Source organism: Microtus ochrogaster, linkage group LG5, assembly GCF_000317375.1.
Source record: "Microtus ochrogaster isolate Prairie Vole_2 linkage group LG5, MicOch1.0, whole genome shotgun sequence".
In the NCBI taxonomy this organism is placed as follows: Eukaryota; Metazoa; Chordata; class Mammalia; order Rodentia; family Cricetidae; genus Microtus; species Microtus ochrogaster.
The window spans coordinates 38,173,605-38,192,772 of NC_022031.1; the positions used below are offsets into that span (position 1 = coordinate 38,173,605).

At 49.2% G+C, this 19,168-nt stretch overlaps 1 protein-coding gene across 5 annotated transcripts; it reads left to right on the forward strand.

The window, feature by feature from the left end:
* Positions 1–2,835: 2,835 nt before the first annotated feature.
* Positions 2,836–12,801, forward strand: Dnajb5 (DnaJ heat shock protein family (Hsp40) member B5). 5 transcript variants are annotated; one of them, XM_005362052.2, is made up of 5 exons: positions 2,836–3,027; positions 3,822–3,966; positions 6,060–6,304; positions 9,184–9,785; positions 9,946–12,801. In XM_005362052.2, exons 1-5 carry the CDS (start codon positions 2,865–2,867, stop codon positions 10,177–10,179), a joined length of 1,389 nt encoding a protein of 462 aa, XP_005362109.1. In that variant the 5' UTR covers positions 2,836–2,864; the 3' UTR covers positions 10,180–12,801. The 5 variants fall into 5 exon arrangements, with proteins under 5 accessions (XP_005362109.1, XP_013207380.2, XP_026642509.1 ...); XM_013351926.2 differs by having other exon boundaries at positions 3,825–3,966; XM_013351924.2 differs by having other exon boundaries at positions 2,961–3,027; positions 3,545–3,966.
* Positions 12,802–19,168: the final 6,367 nt, after the last annotated feature.

Genomic DNA, 19,168 nt, shown 5'->3' on the forward strand with positions numbered 1-19,168 from the left:
GGCAACTGTTGCCATGGTGACAAGACAGGGAACTAGGAACAGGCGGGGGGGGGGGGGAATCACTTCCTCTGGAGGATTTGGGATGTGCAAGATAGGGGGCTCCCCCTTCCATACACAGTCTGGGAGGGGACATGTGCTCCTGCTCAAACACCTCCTCACTGACACCCACCCCCACCCCCTGCCCACAGGTTCCGGTTCCCTCAGGGTGAGGAAATGAGGGACACCTAGGGTTATGACGTCTCCGTGAGCGGGGAGGACAAGCGGGGGTGTTTGGAGCCAACATGATCACAGATGGGTACATACACTGGCAGAAATGGTGTCAGTAGCCACATACTTCCCCCCCTTCATCATGTAGCCACTTGCCTGTACAGCCATTCATTTAATCATACATGTGTGCTGTCATGAAAATCACATACCGATAACAAGTACAGAATTGGGCATACTACACACAAAGATAATTGTGCAGATACACCCTTACAATGGAATTATGATTATAACAGTAAATAACTCCCAATCAGACACACTCGCACTCTCACAACACACAGATAGCCCTGAACACACAGTAAGAGTTAATTTGAATATTAATCACATGCCAAGCTCAGAACGAAGACCATTATTACATGTGTCACCTTAATTAACCCTTGAAAAAGCCCTGTGAGCTTCCACTGTTGCTTGGCCAAGTTGCCAAGAACAAACGAGGCGCAAAAGGGGCGAGTGGTCTCCCAAGGTCAACAGGCTCACCGACTTCAGCACTCGGGTTCTTAGAGTCCATGCTGCGCTGTGCACTCTGCTCAGATGCCCTGGATAGTGGGTCAGAAGGCAACGGTGGTGATACAGACAGTAGAGTTGGGTCTCACTCCTAAGGACACAAACCTAGAGTCCCTGAAGTTTAGCAGGGGCAGAGCCAGGTGATGCAACTCAGCCTCTGTGCTGACATGCACAAGGCTAGGAGCAGCAAGAGGCAGACCTCGATTTAGAAAGGAACATAGCTGAGGGCTGTTGGGGTCCCTAAGTCAGGAGGAAGAATAGTGAGGGCCCCCAAATCCTAGGAGGCAGTACCACTCCCAGCCCCTCTTCCCACGTTGCCCATTTCCATACCGCACTGCTTCATCCTCTCATCGCTGCCTCATCCCCTCCTCCTCACTCTTCCCCTCCTACAATCTCCACCCCAGCCTATCTCACCTTCGTCTCACCCCTCACTTCCTCTTGCCTCCCACCCTATCTTCCTCTGGCCCCTTTCCAATTCCCATCCCACCTCCTTCAGCCAGATACTTGCTTGTTCCCAAACTGGCACACCATCTCCCCTCCTTCATCACTCCTCCACCCTCATTCCTTTTCTTACTCAAATTCCTTTACACTCAAGAGTCCCAGGTGGCACAACGGGAAGAGTTAAGTTCCCGTTAAGTAGTTAAGAATATGTAGACCTTGCCTCCAAATCCCCAGACCCCTCTCCTGCTCTAACCTGTGGCCTAGATAGTCCAAGCCTCAGTTTACAGTTCTATCCAGCTTGCATGGCCTCCTAGGTATCTAAATCTGTCTCTTGAAACTGGCGAAGAATGAGAGACGAGAGCATTTTCTCAGGCCTTTTCTTTGTCACTAAATCTCCCAAGAACCCTTCCCCCTCTTCACCCCCAGATTACCCCCTCCCACCCCCGCTCCCTCCAGCACAGATGGGCCTGGGAGACAGTAACGTGGGCGCCAAGCTCAGTGTCTGCTGGAGCGGCGGCTTCCGCTGGCGACCGCCTCCGCAGCCCCGCCTGCTCTGAGTATCGGGGACACTGGGGCTGAGATTTAATGATTTACTGGGGGGTTGGGGGAGCAGAGGTGACAGTGTATGAGGGAGTTAAGAAAGGGGACCATGAGAAGCTGAGGTAAAGGGTTAAAGGGAAAGCCATGAGCTGTGATATTGCAGACCACAGAAATAGGGAGATAAATTAAGAATAAGACAAAAGAAAAAAGTAAGGAAGATACATAAAAAGACAGAATGTTGGGGTGAGGGAAGGACGGGTATCATGGGGGCAAGAAAAAGAAGTTAAAGACAAAGATGAAAGGTTGATTATAAGGGGCTCTGTGGGCTCCAAGTAGCTGAGAAGTGGCCGTTCCTAAGAGAGTCAACAGCCAGCGAGAAAGGTCTACACGGAAGACGGAAGGCAGCTGGACAGAGACTCAGGAAGGTGTCACTCCTGGAGTTACCAGTTACTATAGTGTGCAGAGAGGAGGTAGCAAGGGCACACAGACTCTCAGGTCTGTCCTGGTCTGTTTCGTGCTACCGTTAAGCCATGTCAGGTCGACCTCAGAACAAGACAAAGTAAGGCTAACCCAGGCCAGGTCAGGTTGGCTCACAATTTGCTAAATGGTAAGAAGAGAGGCTACACCTCCCCCAGTGCACTATTCCCGCTCTCTATCCTTCGACTCTCCTAAATGAAGAAAGGAAAGAATGACTGTTGTCACCGCCAAGTGGAGAACGCAGTTTTCCTATTAGGTGGTCTTTGAGGCCGAACTCATTCCAGAAGGTTCTCCCTGGACTCAAGCAGTTGCCAGCACGGCTCACCTCATACTGGAAACTGGACTAATATAGTTGCCCGGCTGGCTTGGGTCGAAGTCACAGGGACGAGCCAATAAAATCAAAGGGCGCCTGGAGTTGACGCCCTCTGTCCTTTTCACCAATGACATGACGAGATGGAGAAGAGGTGTGGTTGATTGATTCCGGAGGGCACCAATCACACCCACACCAATCACTGCCCGGAATGTGTGCGCGTGTGGCCGGGTGACAGGGGCGGAGAAGGGGTGGCTATCACCCGGACGCTCGTTGAGAGATGTCCAATCATAGCAGAGTCTGAGCTGAGTGATGGGAAGACAGTACAATGGGAAGCCCGGAGGCGGAGCCGTGGGGGCGGGCTCCCGGTCCCACTGTCTGCGGCCGGCGGGCAGGCGACTCCTGTCCCGAGTGGAGGCGGCGGAGCCGGAGCCGGGGGAGGGGGCAGCGGCTGATAGAAGGACCGCGGCGGCGCCCGCAGCTCCTCACCGGTGAGGGCGCTGAGCGAGGACTCGGGGGTCCCGGGAGTGGGGCGTCGAGAAGACAGGTCCGGAGCCGGAGGGGGGGAAGGGGGACACCAAGGGTCCATAGCCTCTGCCATAGGGGTGTTGGGGCCTGGAAGCTTGGGGTCTGCCAGGTGCTGGGTGTCTGCGACGAGGGTCGGGCTGGGACGGGTCGGATTGGGTTGCCCCGGGCAGAGGCGTTTCTGAGCAGGCCAGCCAGCCAGTTGGGGTGACATCACCGACCCCCTCCCCCGCGCGAACCCCCTTCCTTCCTCTCCCCGCCGCGCCTTTTGTCCGGGCCAGGCTCGGCTCAGCCCCGCCCCTCCCCGCCCATCTGCGGAGGAGGAGACTCCCCGTCAGTGACTTCATTGAGTAGATTCTTGGAGATTGGGCTTAGGTTCTCCCCAGAGAGGCGAGAGGAGCTCACTGCCTCTCAGGCCCTCACTATCACACCTGTCACAGGTACACACGCTGCCACTCAACAAGCACATACTGTCACTTCCAGCCTCACTGTCACACAGCCGTACAGCCACTCACATTCAGCCAGACACTGCTGTACCTGAGAGCAGGTGGCCGCTGGACCCTCTCCCTCCACTCCGCACCTGGGGATCAGGTCCAGCTCCTGCGGCACGGGACAGGCCTTGCTGGGCAAGGGCCTCTGAGAATCTGAGGAGGTGGCTGCCAGAGCTACAGCGTCCCAAGCAGGCTCCGGTGGAGCGATCAGAGGTGAGGGGCTTGGCTGGGCATGTTTAAGCGCACAGTGCTCTCCTGCCCACCCCCAGCAGCACCCCCACTACAGGCTCGAGGAGCTTTCCGGAGCTTCCCACACTTCTGGGGAGAAGACTTCTTAGCCAGCTTGATGTTTAAAATTCAGCTGGAGCCCTTAAAACTTCGAGCGTGGACGCTGAATGGGTTTGTAAAGTTTCGGTAAGTCCCTCCTGAGAAGGGCACTCATACCCATGCCGAGTCGATTCTCCACATCAACCATTCCCTGCACTTCCTCCCTCCTTCCTCCCTTGCATCCTCATCTCACCCTGTGACATCCTTTGGCCTCACCTGATCATTTGAATGAATTGTCCCCCATATCACTCATCTGTCTCAAACTCTTTGTTTCCACACCATCTCCGATATTTCAGTTCCTCCCTTCTCCCTCTCAAGCCATCGGTCACCTGTTTTCCACTTCGGCCATTTCCTTTGTCATCTCTCATGCCCTGTCAGTACCCACTCCTCCCTGTCCTTGACAGTCCCTTTCGCTCTTTATCCTTATTTTTTTCATTCCTAGCTCTACCCCAACATATTCCTCATTCATCAAAGACAGGGCCATGTCATGGTGCTCCTTTGTCATTCTGCCACGTGGCTTGCGGGGAGGGAGAGGGAAGGAGGGTGGAAAGGTGGGAAAGGAGGCAGGTCCCGAGAGTTTGCCCTGTGTCTGTGGAGGCAAGAGAATTATGGGTCGAGAATAGCTAGCAGGTGGATGCCAGGGAGGGAGCTGGCAGTGGTGAAGAGGTAATGAAAGGACCACAAAAGGTGGGCGGGCTTGTAGGCTATGCCACTTGCCCCTCTGCCTAGAACCTGCTGGACTTTTCTGGCACCCTGTTGCTGTTCTAGGTTTCTTTCAACCCAGGGGTAAAGAAAGTGTGGGCTGAGGCAAAGATGGCAGACCACCCCATCTCCCTCTCAGACTGCTAATGCCGCTTCCGAAAATGGCTGCCCTCCCCCAGATGCTCTTTCTTCCCTGCCTCCCCCAACTCCTGTCTCCCCCACAGGCGTGACATACTGATGTGGGGAAATGGGGGAGTACCCGCCTCTATGGTGCCTTCTCTTTGTCAGAGTGAGGTGACTCCCAGAGCCATGAGTCAACCTAGCCACCTGCAGCAGGCCCTATAGGGCCAGGAGCTAAGGCCATTCTCCCTGCCTACATGGAGCCCCCGAGGCTTCACCCCGACATAGCCCTTAGTCCTTCCTGCCGAGATACCTTGTACGCCTCACTACTGTGAAGTAGTAGGGTCAGAAAAACAGGCCTCAGCTGTGGCTGCCAGACATTGCTGGAAAGACTCTGGTTCTCCCTGTTTTGACAAGGGCTGGCTACCCCTCTAAAGAACAGCATCTGGCCACTCCCTTCATATTGTCCACAGATCCATTGATGAGAGCAGGCTAGAGCGGAAGGGTACATTGGTGTCTGTGAACCCCACTCAGAAGGGGTTATCGAAGGAGTCGGGTCCTAAATGGTAGGAGCAGGTAGAGGAGGGGCTTCAACAAAGGTGTTTAGGACAAGGTGGTTGGTGTCCATCTGTCTCCTGGCAGCGAGGCTTAAGAAAGCCTTTTCTCTGATGCTTTTGTTCACTACCGTTGGTGCTTAGGCCATGTAGACATGTATTCCCACGTCAGGGCGTAGATGCTGGGAAACGAGGGATAGACAGTGCCCCCCCTTGCTAATGAGGGTGTTAGAAACAGCAGGTTCCAAGGCTGTGAGTCATCTTGTGATCTGAGTTACACGTGTACCTTAGTATAGTCTGGGGAGAAAGGGTAGAGAGATCTAGGGTCCCCAGTGGCAGAAAAGACTCCAAACTCCCATACTCTGGTTCAACTTGGCCGAAGACTGGAGCCTGGTCCCGGTCCTGGGCTACTACCCCAGCTGTCCTCAGTCCGGGCACCATGCCTGAGGTGTGGCGTAGGAAGACTACGAAGTTCAGGTGACCTCACTCAGTCCGCTGACCTTCGCCAGCTTCTGTGCGTCTGTCAGTCTACAGAGCCATCTCACTCAGAAGGGCCTCCCAGGGGTCCTCAGGCTGGCCCCAAGAAGTGGACCACAAAGGATCACAGAATCCTAGCATGTCAGAGCTGGAAGGCATCATCTAGCCCAAGACTTTCATTGTACAGATGGGGAGAGAGAGGCCCAGAGGACAGGCATGACCTATTGAAGGTCACACAGGGAGTCATTTTAAGGATTGCAGGATCATCAGGAGTGGGGCTGGGCTGTAGAGAACAGGGTACCAAAGACTGGACTTGGATTCTTTCAGAAACAAGGAGCCCAGCACCGGTCCAGTGGCTGTGATGGGAAAAGATTATTACAAGATTCTCGGAATCCCGTCAGGGGCCAATGAGGATGAGATCAAGAAAGCCTATCGGAAGATGGCCCTGAAATACCACCCAGACAAGAACAAAGAACCCAATGCTGAGGAGAAGTTTAAGGAGATTGCTGAGGCCTATGACGTGCTGAGTGACCCTAAGAAACGGAGCCTGTATGACCAGTATGGGGAGGAAGGTAAGAAGGTGTACAGCGGACCAAACCTGGACCCCTGGGTGGGCCAGCTCTCCTAGTGTGATGAAGGAGGCAAGTTTCCTTAGAGCACAGCCTGCTCACTCACTACCTGGTCCCTGCTCACTCTCCTCCCCATCTATCTCTTCCCCCTCTCTTGTCCCCTTCTAGCCCTAGAGAGGCTGGAGTCTGAGCCAGAGGCCTCCTCCCCCTCTCCTCCTACCTTCTTTCCTTCCCAGCCTTATTAGTCCTGCCTGAAGTCCCCGCTGCTTCATTGGCTGATCTGAAAGGTTGGTGAGAGCCAGCCGTGACTCTCTGAGGACGGCATTTACATTCATCAGCATAAAAGTCTGGCCCTTGAACAGCCAGGGAATTAACCACTAGAGTTCTGAGTGGAAATGGTTGTGGCCACCATCCCCCAACCCTTAGCCACTTCGGGCCAGCAGCACAGATTTGTCTCCCAGAGGAAGTGGCAGGGATCCAGGAGTGGAAGGGGAGATGTTGCTGGCATCTTACCCCATCCCTAGGGCAGCTGGTGGACATGCACAGGGCGGACAGCAGGAAAGGCCCAAATAAAGCCTCTAAGAGCGTGGCTCCTCCCAGCACATCCCACGGGCATGATGTAGCTGCTAATTCTGGGCCTGCCCCTCGGGGCCCGCCTGCCACCCGCCAGCCACAGGCACCTGTCAGGCTATATTAAGAGACATTGTCACAGCTGAGGACTCTCCTTCCTGGGAAGACCTGCCCTTCCTAACGACATGCACCATTCTCTCACACTGTCCTCCTCTTCACCTTCCCCAGCGTGTGCACAGAATGAGACCGGCTAATGGCATGTACCATGTCTGATTAAAGGCAGGGGCTCAAGAGCATGCTCCTTCCGTCCCCTCTTCATTTTGTGTCTTGTTCGTCTCTACTGCTTTCCTCCCTGTGCCCTGTCTTCCCAGCCCCCACTTTTTAGTCTCCATGCTGTGAGCTTATTCCATTTTTCCCTGATCATTCCTAGACTTGCCAATTCTCAGAGAGATCAGGCACCTGCCTGAATCCCCAGCATTCTCCCAGCTAGGGAGGGAGGAAGGGAAGGATGGGAGTGGGGAAAGAAGACAGGCAGTGCAGGCGCCACGCCTCACATGGCCTGTCTCAGAATTGCATTTACTCCTGCACTTAACCTAACCTTTGTTAAGAGAAGGAGCTGGAGAAGCTACTGAGAAACTTCCTCCCCCACCACATACAAGCCCAAGCCCAAGTGAAGGAAACACCCAGACTCGAACCCTAGGCAGAGCCCCTAGGTTCTGGTGTAGATCTCTGTGGCCCAGGGAAGACCTCTGGGTTGGAGGAGGGAGAGACTGCCTTGGAAAGTCAGGTCTATTTCTGTCTACTCTGCCTCTTCCTCACCAGCCAGCCAGAACAATTGTGCACGGAGTGTGTGTGCAGCTCTGGCTTGGGACAAGTTGTTCTCTTTGAAGTGGGGTGGTGTGGTAGAGTCCCCACAGTGAGAATTACCCACCTCTTGTTCTCAGTCCAGCCTCCTGCTCTCTCAGCAAGCTCTGCCCAGCTTCGTAAACTTGCTTCGTAGTTAGCCTTTAACAGAAGAACAGACCCCAAGTCTTAGGTGAGAGGTTCAGAGGCAGCAGCCACAAGCCCCTGAATGCCTGCTATTTGCTTGCCCTCTCTAATCAAACCCAAACCCGTCCTCGTGGTCCCATGAAATAAGAGGATAGCTTAGGCCCAGGTTCCCAAGGTCAATTGAAATTTTAGATAAAAGGCTCAAAGAGGGCTAAGAATATAGTCTAGTGCTACAGCACAGTACACGAAGCCCTAGGATCCATCCCAGAAGCACTAAATAAATAAATAAGTCTCAATGAGAGGGGCCCTAGCCCTGAATCGGTCTGTGTTAATCCTCTCCCCCATACTTCCCACTACTCCATCACACACCTACCATAAAAATACCATCCAGAAATCCGAGTCCCTGAGACAAGACCCAACTCCAGAGAGCATCTGCGGTCAGCCCACTGTGTGGTGGTTGCTCCACATTAGCTGTGAGATGCAGGGCTGGTGTGGTGTCACTCTGGGGAAGCTGGTCCATTGGCGCCTATGTCTGTACAATATGTGAATGACAGTCTCTGAAGCTGTGTATCATGGGACCAGAGTATGGGAAGAAAGTAATTGAGTTTTTTCTAGAAAAATCGTTTTCCATTTCCATGTCAATGAGCTCCCTTGTTTTTTGAGACCTCTCGCTTTCCTGTTGGAGCAAAAGTTAGGGAAGGATGAAGAAGAACCAAAGCAGGGTTCCTCCTGGCTTGTGTCCACGCGTCATTTAGGACCGGTCACTTACTAGCCCCTCTGTGGTCAAACCCTGTCTGCTTGTTTCTAGCTCTGTGTGTCTTGGGAAGTAAACAGGGATTTGGGAGTCAGGTATAGTCTGTCATGTGATATGAGGCCAGCTGCCCAAGCTTTTATGAGGCATGTTTGGACTGAGTAAGTGGGAAGAATTACATAACAGAGGCTATCTCCTAAGTCCCCTAGTCCTAACTTTTCAACTCACTGGCTAACTAGCCTGATGGAATCTCAAGATGCAGGTTGCCTGGGTTTGTGTTTGAGACCAGGTCTCACCGCACAACCCAGACTGACCTGAAACTCAGTCCCCTACCCAGTCTTTTGAATATTGAGGTTACAGATATGCACCACCATACCCAGATATCTGCTCCTAAATATGTAGTTGAGTGGATATTAATTTTGTCCAACACTTTTTATACTGTTACCCTCTCTGCAGGGGTTAAAGATTGCTTCTTTCTCTAGGTCCATGAACTGGCAGCTTAGCAGGCAGGGGAAAGACTGGGATGGGGCCAGGATGGGCCACACTGCCCCTAATTTCTCCTCCCCTTTAGGCCTCAAGACCGGCGGTGGTACGTCAGGTGGTTCCGGTGGCTCCTTTCACTACACCTTTCATGGGGACCCTCATGCCACCTTTGCTTCCTTCTTTGGTGGCTCCAACCCCTTCGATATCTTCTTTGCCAGCAGCCGCTCCACTCGGCCCTTCAGTGGCTTTGACCCAGATGACATGGATGTGGATGAAGATGAGGACCCATTTGGTGCCTTTGGCCGCTTTGGCTTCAATGGGCTGAGTAGGGGTCCAAGGCGAGCCCCAGAACAGCTGTACCCCCGGCGCAAGGTGCAGGACCCCCCTGTGGTGCATGAGCTTCGGGTGTCCCTGGAGGAGATCTACCATGGCTCCACTAAGCGTATGAAGATCACAAGACGGCGCCTTAACCCTGATGGGCGAACTGTGCGCACTGAGGACAAAATCCTGCACATCGTCATCAAGCGTGGCTGGAAGGAAGGTACCAAGATCACCTTCCCCAAAGAGGGTGATGCCACACCTGACAACATCCCAGCCGACATTGTCTTCGTGCTCAAAGACAAGCCTCATGCACACTTCCGCCGAGATGGCACCAATGTGCTCTACAGTGCGCTGATCAGCCTCAAGGAGGTGGGGCGCGCGCGCATGTGTGTGTGTGTGTCTGTCTGTCTGTCTGTCTGTCTGATAGGAAGCGTCTCTTTCTCACATCTCCCACACCCTGTGTACATCTTCTTCCTTTCTCCCCACTCTCCTCCTCCCTTTGCCTCACTCTCTGCCTTGTTTTCCCCAGGCGCTGTGTGGCTGCACTGTGAACATTCCCACCATTGATGGCCGAGTGATCCCTTTGCCCTGCAATGATGTAATCAAGCCAGGCACCGTGAAGAGACTCCGTGGAGAGGGCCTCCCCTTCCCCAAGGTGCCCACTCAGCGGGGAGACCTTATTGTTGAGTTCAAAGTTCGATTCCCAGACAGATTAACACCACAGACCCGGCAGATCCTTAAGCAGCACCTACCCTGCTCCTAGGCTCTGCCCCGGCCAGTCTGGAGCCTACCACAGCAATACCCCCACACTCACCCCATCTCATGGGGACCTGGCTGGATGTCCACTGGACACTGGCACTTTTCTAAAACGCAAACAAAAAAGTCACTGATTTTCAGGAAAACGTTCCTGTCCCCAACCCCTTTCAGAGCTGGGCTGCTTTGGGGGAATGGGAGGGAGGTGGGGAGAGCTAGCCCAGGCCAGGGGTCAATTTTCTGTCACTAGCTTTGAATCCAGTCCCCACTCCAGGGGCTGGAGAGTGACTTGAGTGCTACTTGAAGATCTAGAGTCCTTGTCCATGCCTGTAAATAGCATGTCCTCCTCCCCCCCTCAGCCTTGCTAACCCTTTCCTCTCCCTTCCCTTTGGCGTCCTCCTGTTTCTGGAGAACGAGGACAGAAAGGACCCCCCCCCCCCAGGTCTGTAGTGTCCAAGACTAACCCACAAGTATTCATGCACACGAAGCACTTGCCTGAAGTGGTCTGTGTCTCTCTGGGAGACAAGAGGAGAGGACATAGGAAAGAGAGGTCGTTACCTATGAACAAGGCCATCCATTGAGCACGAGACACTTTTTCATTTGGGGCAGGGACGTGAGCCCCCACTCAGGAGCCTCCCCAACAGCTGCCCTGCCCTACAGCCACCAAGTTGGAAGGTCCGCTCCCCCGCTGCTCTGAGGAGTGTTCAAGGATAGAGAAAAGAGGGGCTGAAGCATTACAGCTAAGAGGTGGGGCAGGACCCATCTCCCAGCCACTGTCAGGAAGGAAAGGGCTTTGGGGTCAGGTGGCAGCTACTCCCCCGCAAGAGATTCAGGATCATAGGTTCCTCCCCACATCTCTGAACTCAGGGTCTAGCCACCCCAAACTTCCAAACCCCACTTTTGTGATATGTGAAGCTACTTATTTCTTACCTTTCTGGAGGCTGTGTCGGAGATTTCCAGCCCCTCTCTACCTGTGTGAGCCCCACCTCACTCCCACAGTTGTATAAAAGTCTAATAGTGAAGGAGATGGGAGAAGACTGCTTCAGCTGGTCCTGGGGTGGGGTCTTTAGGTTTTCTCACTTTGACAAGCCCCTGAATGTTTTTATAGTAGTTTTTTGTATTTTTTTGTAATGACAGTATTATGAAAAAAAATAAAGTATTTTAAAAATATGGCCTCTGAACAGGAGCAGGGCCCCCGGGGTGCAGGCAGGAATGCAGGGGCACTGTGAGACTCCTTCAGAGCCCTGATCACTCCCAGAAAAGCCAAACAACCTCAGTCTAAACGGGAGCCCACCTCTTCTTCCTGTAAGCTCTGACTTTTTGGAGTTCTGGAATATATACCCCAAACAACAAAGCTAGAAGTCACAGCCCAGCTGTCTGTGGAGAAGATGCCCTTGTCTGTAAGAAACAGAGCCTATTCTCTTCAGAAGCTGTGTCAACATGAGAGCTAACAGACTTGTCTGAACTTCTCTTTGAATTAGAGACATTGTATTCCTTGGAGGGAATGGAGGACTTTCTGACTGACGAGAACAGGCACACTCCCAAAGACAGTTTGGCCACCAAGTGGGCTGGAGAGATAGCTCAGCAGCTAAGAGCACTTCCTGTTCTTACAGAGGAGCCACGTTCAGTTCCCAGGACACACATCAAGTAGCTCACAGTAGCTCAGGGGAACCTGACAGCCCTGGTCTCCTCAGGAACCTGCATTCATTCACATGCACAATTAATTAAAAATAATAAAACTAATTTTTTTTAAAGTTTGGGTACAAAGAATGTAGCTAGAGCATGCTGGCAGGCCTGGCTGGGGATCTGGGTTCTGCGAAGGGCACTAACCAGAGTTGCTACTCCTTGAATCACACCATTTTCTGAGGATGTCTGTCCTGGTGCCTGACTTGCCTGTCCCTGCTAGACAACCCTGAATCTCAGAGCCTGGTTAATACTACAAAAAGGCCACTGCGCCTTTTCCCCTTGGGTCTGGGTAGGAACGAACCCTGTGGTTACAGGAATGGCTACCTTCAAGTATGCCAGTCACACTGCTAGAGAGAGGCCCAAGACAGTCTTGAGACCACTTCCCCGGTAGCACAAGGATAGCTGCCTTCTGCTGGGCCTGGCCCCCCACAGGTGAACACTGGGCTTCTTGGGACCTTTCTGACCTTTCTTCATCCTGTGCAGAAACACTGACAAAGGCTCCTGTCCTCCCACTTCTGTGGGAGGCTCTTCTACTACTCCCCAAACCAGGGGTTCTGGATCACAAAGATGTCTGCTATGGCAGGGTGGACCCCACCCTGCATAAATCTACTTCATTCTCTCCTTCACTGGGAATTCTAAAGTGGTCTCACTTGAGGCTAAATATTATCTTGTGTCTTCCCTGAGACCTAAAACTTGAGGATCTGAATGTCCTGGACCAGAATTCTCCTTCCAGCCCTTCTGTGAACACACAGGACCTAAGAAATTGTCCTGTCTTCATATCTTCACTGAACACACTCTCCTGGGACCACGGGACCCTGAGGTCCTAGAAAACAGGCTACCTGAGGCAAGATAAGCTTCTGTTGAAATGCATATCACACACACACACACTAGATAGAGGAGAGGAAGGAGAGAGGAAGGGGGAATGCAGGGTAGAACTTTATGAAAATAAAGAAACTAGGGAGTGTTTCCTGGGTGGATCTTTATTGGATTTAAGTTTTTAGTGTATGTGAGTGATTGTGTGTGTGTGTGTGTGATTCTGTAATAACTATGGCAATCATTTTTCCATTTTTGTATGACAATAAGATGTCTTTAGACTCTGCTACCCTGATCGTGAACCATCTTAGCCATTGGAGTCACTCAGTCACTCAAACATTAGTTTCTGGACACCTCTCAGCTCACTGGATGTCAGGATCTCTGACTATGACTTGGACCTCACTTCTCCTGAGCCTCTTTGGATTACGAGCGAATTTCCAAATCTCCAATATCCTTCTAAAGAGGAAACTGAAAAGCTGCTGCTCTCTGTGATGTGCTCTCCAGCCCCTCTAGCTTTCTGCTCCTGAGCACTGCCCCTCCACAGCCGCAGTCTGTCATAGAGCGCCCTCTCACAACTGGCTCACAGTTGGGTGAGCGTATGCCCTCGTCTGGCTTCCTTAAGCCACTGCATGGATTGGTGCACAGTCATACATTCAAGCAAAACATTCATGCATGTAAGAAAGTAAAATACACAGCCAAGGCTACACAGAGAAACTGTCTCAAAACACACACACACACAAAGAAGAAAGGAAAATACAGAAAGAGAGAGACGTTTTTAAGTCAACAAATTGAAACTTTGGAGTTGAAAAATACAATATCTGAAATGAAATTTTTGATAGGCATATTAACAGATTAGGAAGACAGACAAAAACCAGTAAACTTAAAGATAAGTCAATGAGTCGGGTGTGGTGGCTCACTCCTTTAACCCCAGCACTTGGGAGGCAAAGGCAGGTGGATATCTGTGAGTTTGAAAACAGCCTGGTCTACAAAGCGAGTTCCAGGTCAGCCAGTGCTGTTGCATAGAGAAACCCTGTCTCAGGAAAAAAAAAAAAAATAGGTCAATGAAATTATTCAATTTGAAGAATAGAGGGGGCTGGAGAGATGGCTCAGAGGTTAGGAGCACTGACTGTTCTTTCAGAGGTCCTGAGTTCAGTTCCCAGCAACCACATGATGGCTCACAACCATCTGTAATGAGATCTGGTGCCTTCTTCTGGCTTGCAGGCATGGAGGCTGTACACTGTGCATATAATAAATAAATAAATCTTTAAAAAAATAACCTTAAAAAAAAAGAATAGAGAGAGGGGGCTGGAGAGATGGCTCAGTGGTTAAGAGCACAGGCTGCTGTTCCTGAGGTCCTGAGCTCAATTCCCAGCAACCACATGGTGGCTTGTAACCATCTGTAATGAGATCTGGTGCCCTCTTCTGGTGGTGTGGGCATACATGGAGGCAGAATGTTATATACATAATAAATAAAGAGAGAGAGAGAGAGAGAGAGAGAGAGAGAGAGAGAGAGAGAGAGAGAAAATAATAAAGAAAGGGGGAGAAAACCTTTGACCCGTGAAACACCACCAAGCAAAATGTAAATAATAGAAGTTCTAGAAACAGAGAAGAGAAAGTAAGAAATGTGCAAAAGTCCTGGGTTGGATTCCCTACACTAGAAGGAAGGTAAGAAAAGGAGGCGGAGAAAGAGGAAGATGAAATGGCTGAAAATTCTCCAAATTTGATGTGAGAACTTATTAATATGTATACCCGAAAAGCTCAGTAATGGAGATCATTGGTGAGCACTTGCCTAGCATGTGAAAGGCCTTGTTCAATTCCAGCACAATAAAAGAGTAATCCCAGGTGGGTGTGGGGACAATGAAAAGACACAAAGCTGGACAGATTGCATCCAGCTTCAGTAAGGCTTGGAGCTCATTATAATCAGAAGTTGTTCAAATCAGAAAGCACATATGATATAATCCAAGTGTTGGAGGGAAATTCTATACCCAGAAAAACTACCTATCAAAAATGAAGGAGACAGGGAATGGGGGGGGGGGTCACTGCTTTCATCCCCACAATGAAGAAACCACAGCAGAAAGACTAGAGATAGCAAATTTGAGAGAAACTTGAAGGGTGGTAAAGCTAAAGTCAGACACTAACAAAATAACACCTTTGATCCCAGCACTCAGGAGGAGAGGGCAGGTGGATATTTGGATGTTTAAAGCCAGTCTGGTCTATTTAGTGAGTTCCAGGACAGCCAGAGCTACATAGTGAGACTCTGTCTCAAACAAAACCCTGAAGGAGAAATCAAGACATCCCTAGGTAAATACTGAGAAAATTACTCACCGGTAAATATGTCCGAAAATTCCTCAAGGGCCCTTCAGGTTGACATAAAGGAAACTAAGAAGTAACTCAGATCTACATGAAATAAAGAGAACTAGTCAAAGGAATTACACAGATAAAAATTAAAAGTAGATACAAATATTTTTATTTGCATTTTTTTTATCTTACTCCACATGACAGCTCACAAACCTGCAACTCCAGTCCCAGGAGAATCAACACCCTCTACAGCTCTCTTGGGCACTGCACACACATGCAGGTAAAACACCCAAACACATAAAAATAAATTTAAGAAATAATTAGAAATCAGATTCCTGCATTAATCAGTATTTATAAATATGAGTTGATGGAGATACACTGCAAAAATACTACTTTATGCTCAAAAAAGCATGTGTATATGCACACACACATACACATGGACCTACACATATGCAAAAACAGGCATACACACACACACATGAAAATGGAATAATAAAATATTAAGATGAACAAACTTATGCTCTGTATGGAGATAATGAGAAAATAGCCTTAAGGGCAGAATCCCAGCCTTTGAGGATCCTATCTTGTGAAAACAAAGTTCATTTGGAGAGAGAGATCCTGAACTAAGAACACCACTGAAGAGGCTCTTTGCTGGAAAATAACCGCCTAGGGGCGTGTGTTCTGAGTTCAGTTCCAAGGCACCCAGGGCACTACAGCTGTGAATAGTGGTGACAGACTGCATGGCAAACAGGAAACAGAATTAGCAGTAAGAAAACTAATACAAATTTGGATAGAAGACTAATTTGTGACTCTTCTTTTATTCTTCGTGCCATATATTTCTTTCATAAATTCTCTGACTTACTCACCTGACCTCAATCCAACCTGCACTAGGGCTCTAGACTGGCATGGGTCATGCTAGGAAAAAAAGGTACAGAAGAGATTAAAGAATACTACCCTTCATCCCCACCCCGGCCCACCACAAGAGCAAGCAAGTCCTGAGTCTCACGAGCTGTATTCTGGTAAGCTTTCTAAGGCTTGGTCACATGTGATGGAGAAGGAGCAAGCAAAAGTAGTACAGAAGCTGCCGAAATCAGTCTTTTGGGGGACGCTCTGGGGCACTTGAGTGGCCAATGACAACTCATGAGCTGGCACAAGAACACCGTATATTTTAAAGTGCTTTCTTGTCCACCATACCATACGCTCTTCATAAGCATGCTGTAAGGGATACAGGTCAAGAGTATCTCAAGGAGGAATCTGAGCTGCAGGAAGTTAAATAATTTGTCCAAAATCAAGACTCAGAAAGCCGAGGTCTTGGGACATTTGCTCTACTGTATCACATTGCCACCTGGTGGGCATTTGCCAGCAATACATGGTTCTTCCGTTTTCAGAGCAAAGCAGAACCAGAAAGCTGGTATTCCGAATGCTGGTTTCTTCCTTTAGTTTCCTCATGGTGAAGTGTTTTGTTGCAGAAATGAGCTCTAGCAATGAACATTCTCAAAGACTGTGGGCTATGAAAAGAGAGAATTTCGTTAACCCTTGAGAGCTCTGAGCAAATAGACCTTTAGTAATAAAAAGGACCAAGACCAAGATCACCAACAAGCCCCTCAGAGGGCAATATCTGGTATGTCTGCCATATGTGAACAGTTACGGATCCAGGAATTCCAAAAGCTTTTCAACACGACCAAAACAGATGGTTTCATTGACAGAGAAGATTCACATGATATTCTGCCCTCACCGGAAAAAAATATCTGGATGTTGTGGTGAATGAAGCTATAGCCCCACTGATTTCACTATTTTTCTCAGCATGTTTGTTGAAAAGCTAAATAGTACAGATCCTGGAAATGAAACCAGAAATGCTTTAGCTTTCTTTCATAAAGAAGTGACTGGTGAATCAGGCGACGCCTTTAATCACAGCACGTGGGAGGCAGAGGCAGGCAGATCTCCGTGAGTTTGAGGCCAGCCTGGTCTACAAAGTGAGTTCCAGAACAGTCAGGGCTACACAGAGAAACCCTGTCTTGAAAATGAAAAAAAAAAGAGTAATGACTCCTCTTCCAGAGGACCCAGGATCAACTCCCCACAACCATATCTCTAACTCCAGTTCCAGAGGATCCGACCCCTTTTCTGACCTCTTTGGATATCAGGAAGGCAGGTGATGCAAAAACATACATGCAGGTAAAACATCCATACACATAAAATAAAATGAAGAGGAATGTTGTGGAATAGTAATTTAACTAGGCAAAGATGTGTTACATTTGTTTATGCTGAAGAATATCACTTTAACTATTTGAAGGTGTGTGACGTTTGTGCTGCATTTGTTTAATGTTGTACAGATGTGTTGCATTTGTTTCACCTTGCCTGCCTAAGGCACCTGATTCATCTAAAAAAACAAACAAACAAACAAAAAAATGCTGAATGACCAATCACTAGGCAGGAGAAAGACAGACAGGGCTGGCAGGCAGAGAGGATAAATAGGAGGGATCTAGGCTCAGGGGAAGAACAGGAGGAGAGAGGGGAGGGGGAGAGAGCAGTCAGACAGGAGGAGCATTGAAAGTAAGATATACAGAAAGAAAGTAAAAAGTCCTGAGGCAAAAAGTAGCTGAAGAGAAACAGGTTAATTTAAGGTAAAAGATTAGCCAGAAAAGACTAAGGCTGAGCATTCAAAACTAATAGTAAGTCTCCACAACATGATTTGGGAGCTGGTTGGTGGCCCAAAAGAAAAAGCCTGGAACAGAGGAAGAGGAAGCAGAATTTGCACCATTCAGAAGGATTACCCGATCTGATGACAAACATATAATCAATTGCAGATGAGCAAATTGAATCAACAGTACATGGAAGCACAAATTGACAAAATGGGGATTCCAGCTACTACATTCATTCACATTCTTACACAAAGGTGTCTAAAGGTCTTCCTTTTCGAGCCAATCATGCCTTGTTGCCACTTTGGGCACTTCTGAGATTTATCTCCCCTTAGCACTCTTTGCATGCCCTTAGGTTTACAGCTTTGTTTTGCACTTACTGTCTGCCAGTTGAGGGCACATATATCTTTACAGACTGTAACAAGAATTTCTGTCATTTTCAGAATAGAAAGCAGGGTGACTTAACTTACCAGTGGTCTCACCACTCCCAAATAACCATAATTCACACAAAACCAACACAGTTTTTCAGAGAAAATTGTCCATCATTTTTTTTTCTGAACAGTAATTAAACTTTATGGTAAAAAGCAAAACAAAAAGAAATCAAAGAAGGGCTTGGCACCAATTGTCATTCTCTTCAGTTTAGGTAAACTATAGACATTCACTATGTATGGATAATGTGGTTATTAATTTAATTAATGATTTTGTGTGTTTTTTCCTAAAATTCAAATTTTGAAGATATTGAACCTCTCTACACATTTACTCTTCAAGCCTATAGTCCCAGCTACTAAAGAGGTTGAGGAAGGAGGACTACTTCAGTTCAACAGTTTGAGCACAATCCACACGACAGTGAGACCATGTCTTTAAAACATATACGCAAACCTTTAACCCTAACCCTGAAAGGCAGAAGCAGGCCGATTGTTATGGGTTCTAGGTCAGTCTGGATTATACAGCAAATTCTAGGCCAGCCAGGACTACATGGTAAGAGCCTATCTTGGAAAAAATGTAAAAGACAAAAATCCAGGAATGATGTTTCAGTCCTGTAATCCAAGCACTCAAGAGACTGAAGCAGGAGGATTGCCATGATTTGAGGCCAACTTGAGGTATACAATGAGTTCCAAAACAGCCACCACTACAAAAGGAGACCATGCCAATGTAAACTGAAGTGTGCAGTGGGAAAGAGTTGATGAATGGGAAAATCACAGAATTCTATGTCCCCACACTTACGTACTGTTGCTGAGAGTGTAAACTGGTGCCATGGAAATCACTGTGGGGGTTTCTCAAAGCAGCAACTAAAATTAAAAATAGAGCTATCATGGAGCACTGGCTGCTCATCCAGAGGTCCTGAGCGGCTCACATGGTGGCTCACAGCAGTACATGGTGAGATCTGGTGCCCTCTTCTGGCCTGCAGCATACATGCAGGCAGAGCACTCTATACATATTTTTTAAAAAAATAGAGCTATCAGCCGGATGGTAGTGGCACACGCCTTTAATCCCAGCACTCAGGAGGCAGAGGCAGGCAGATCTCTGTGAGTTCGAGGCCAGCCTGGTCTACAAGAGTTAGTTTCA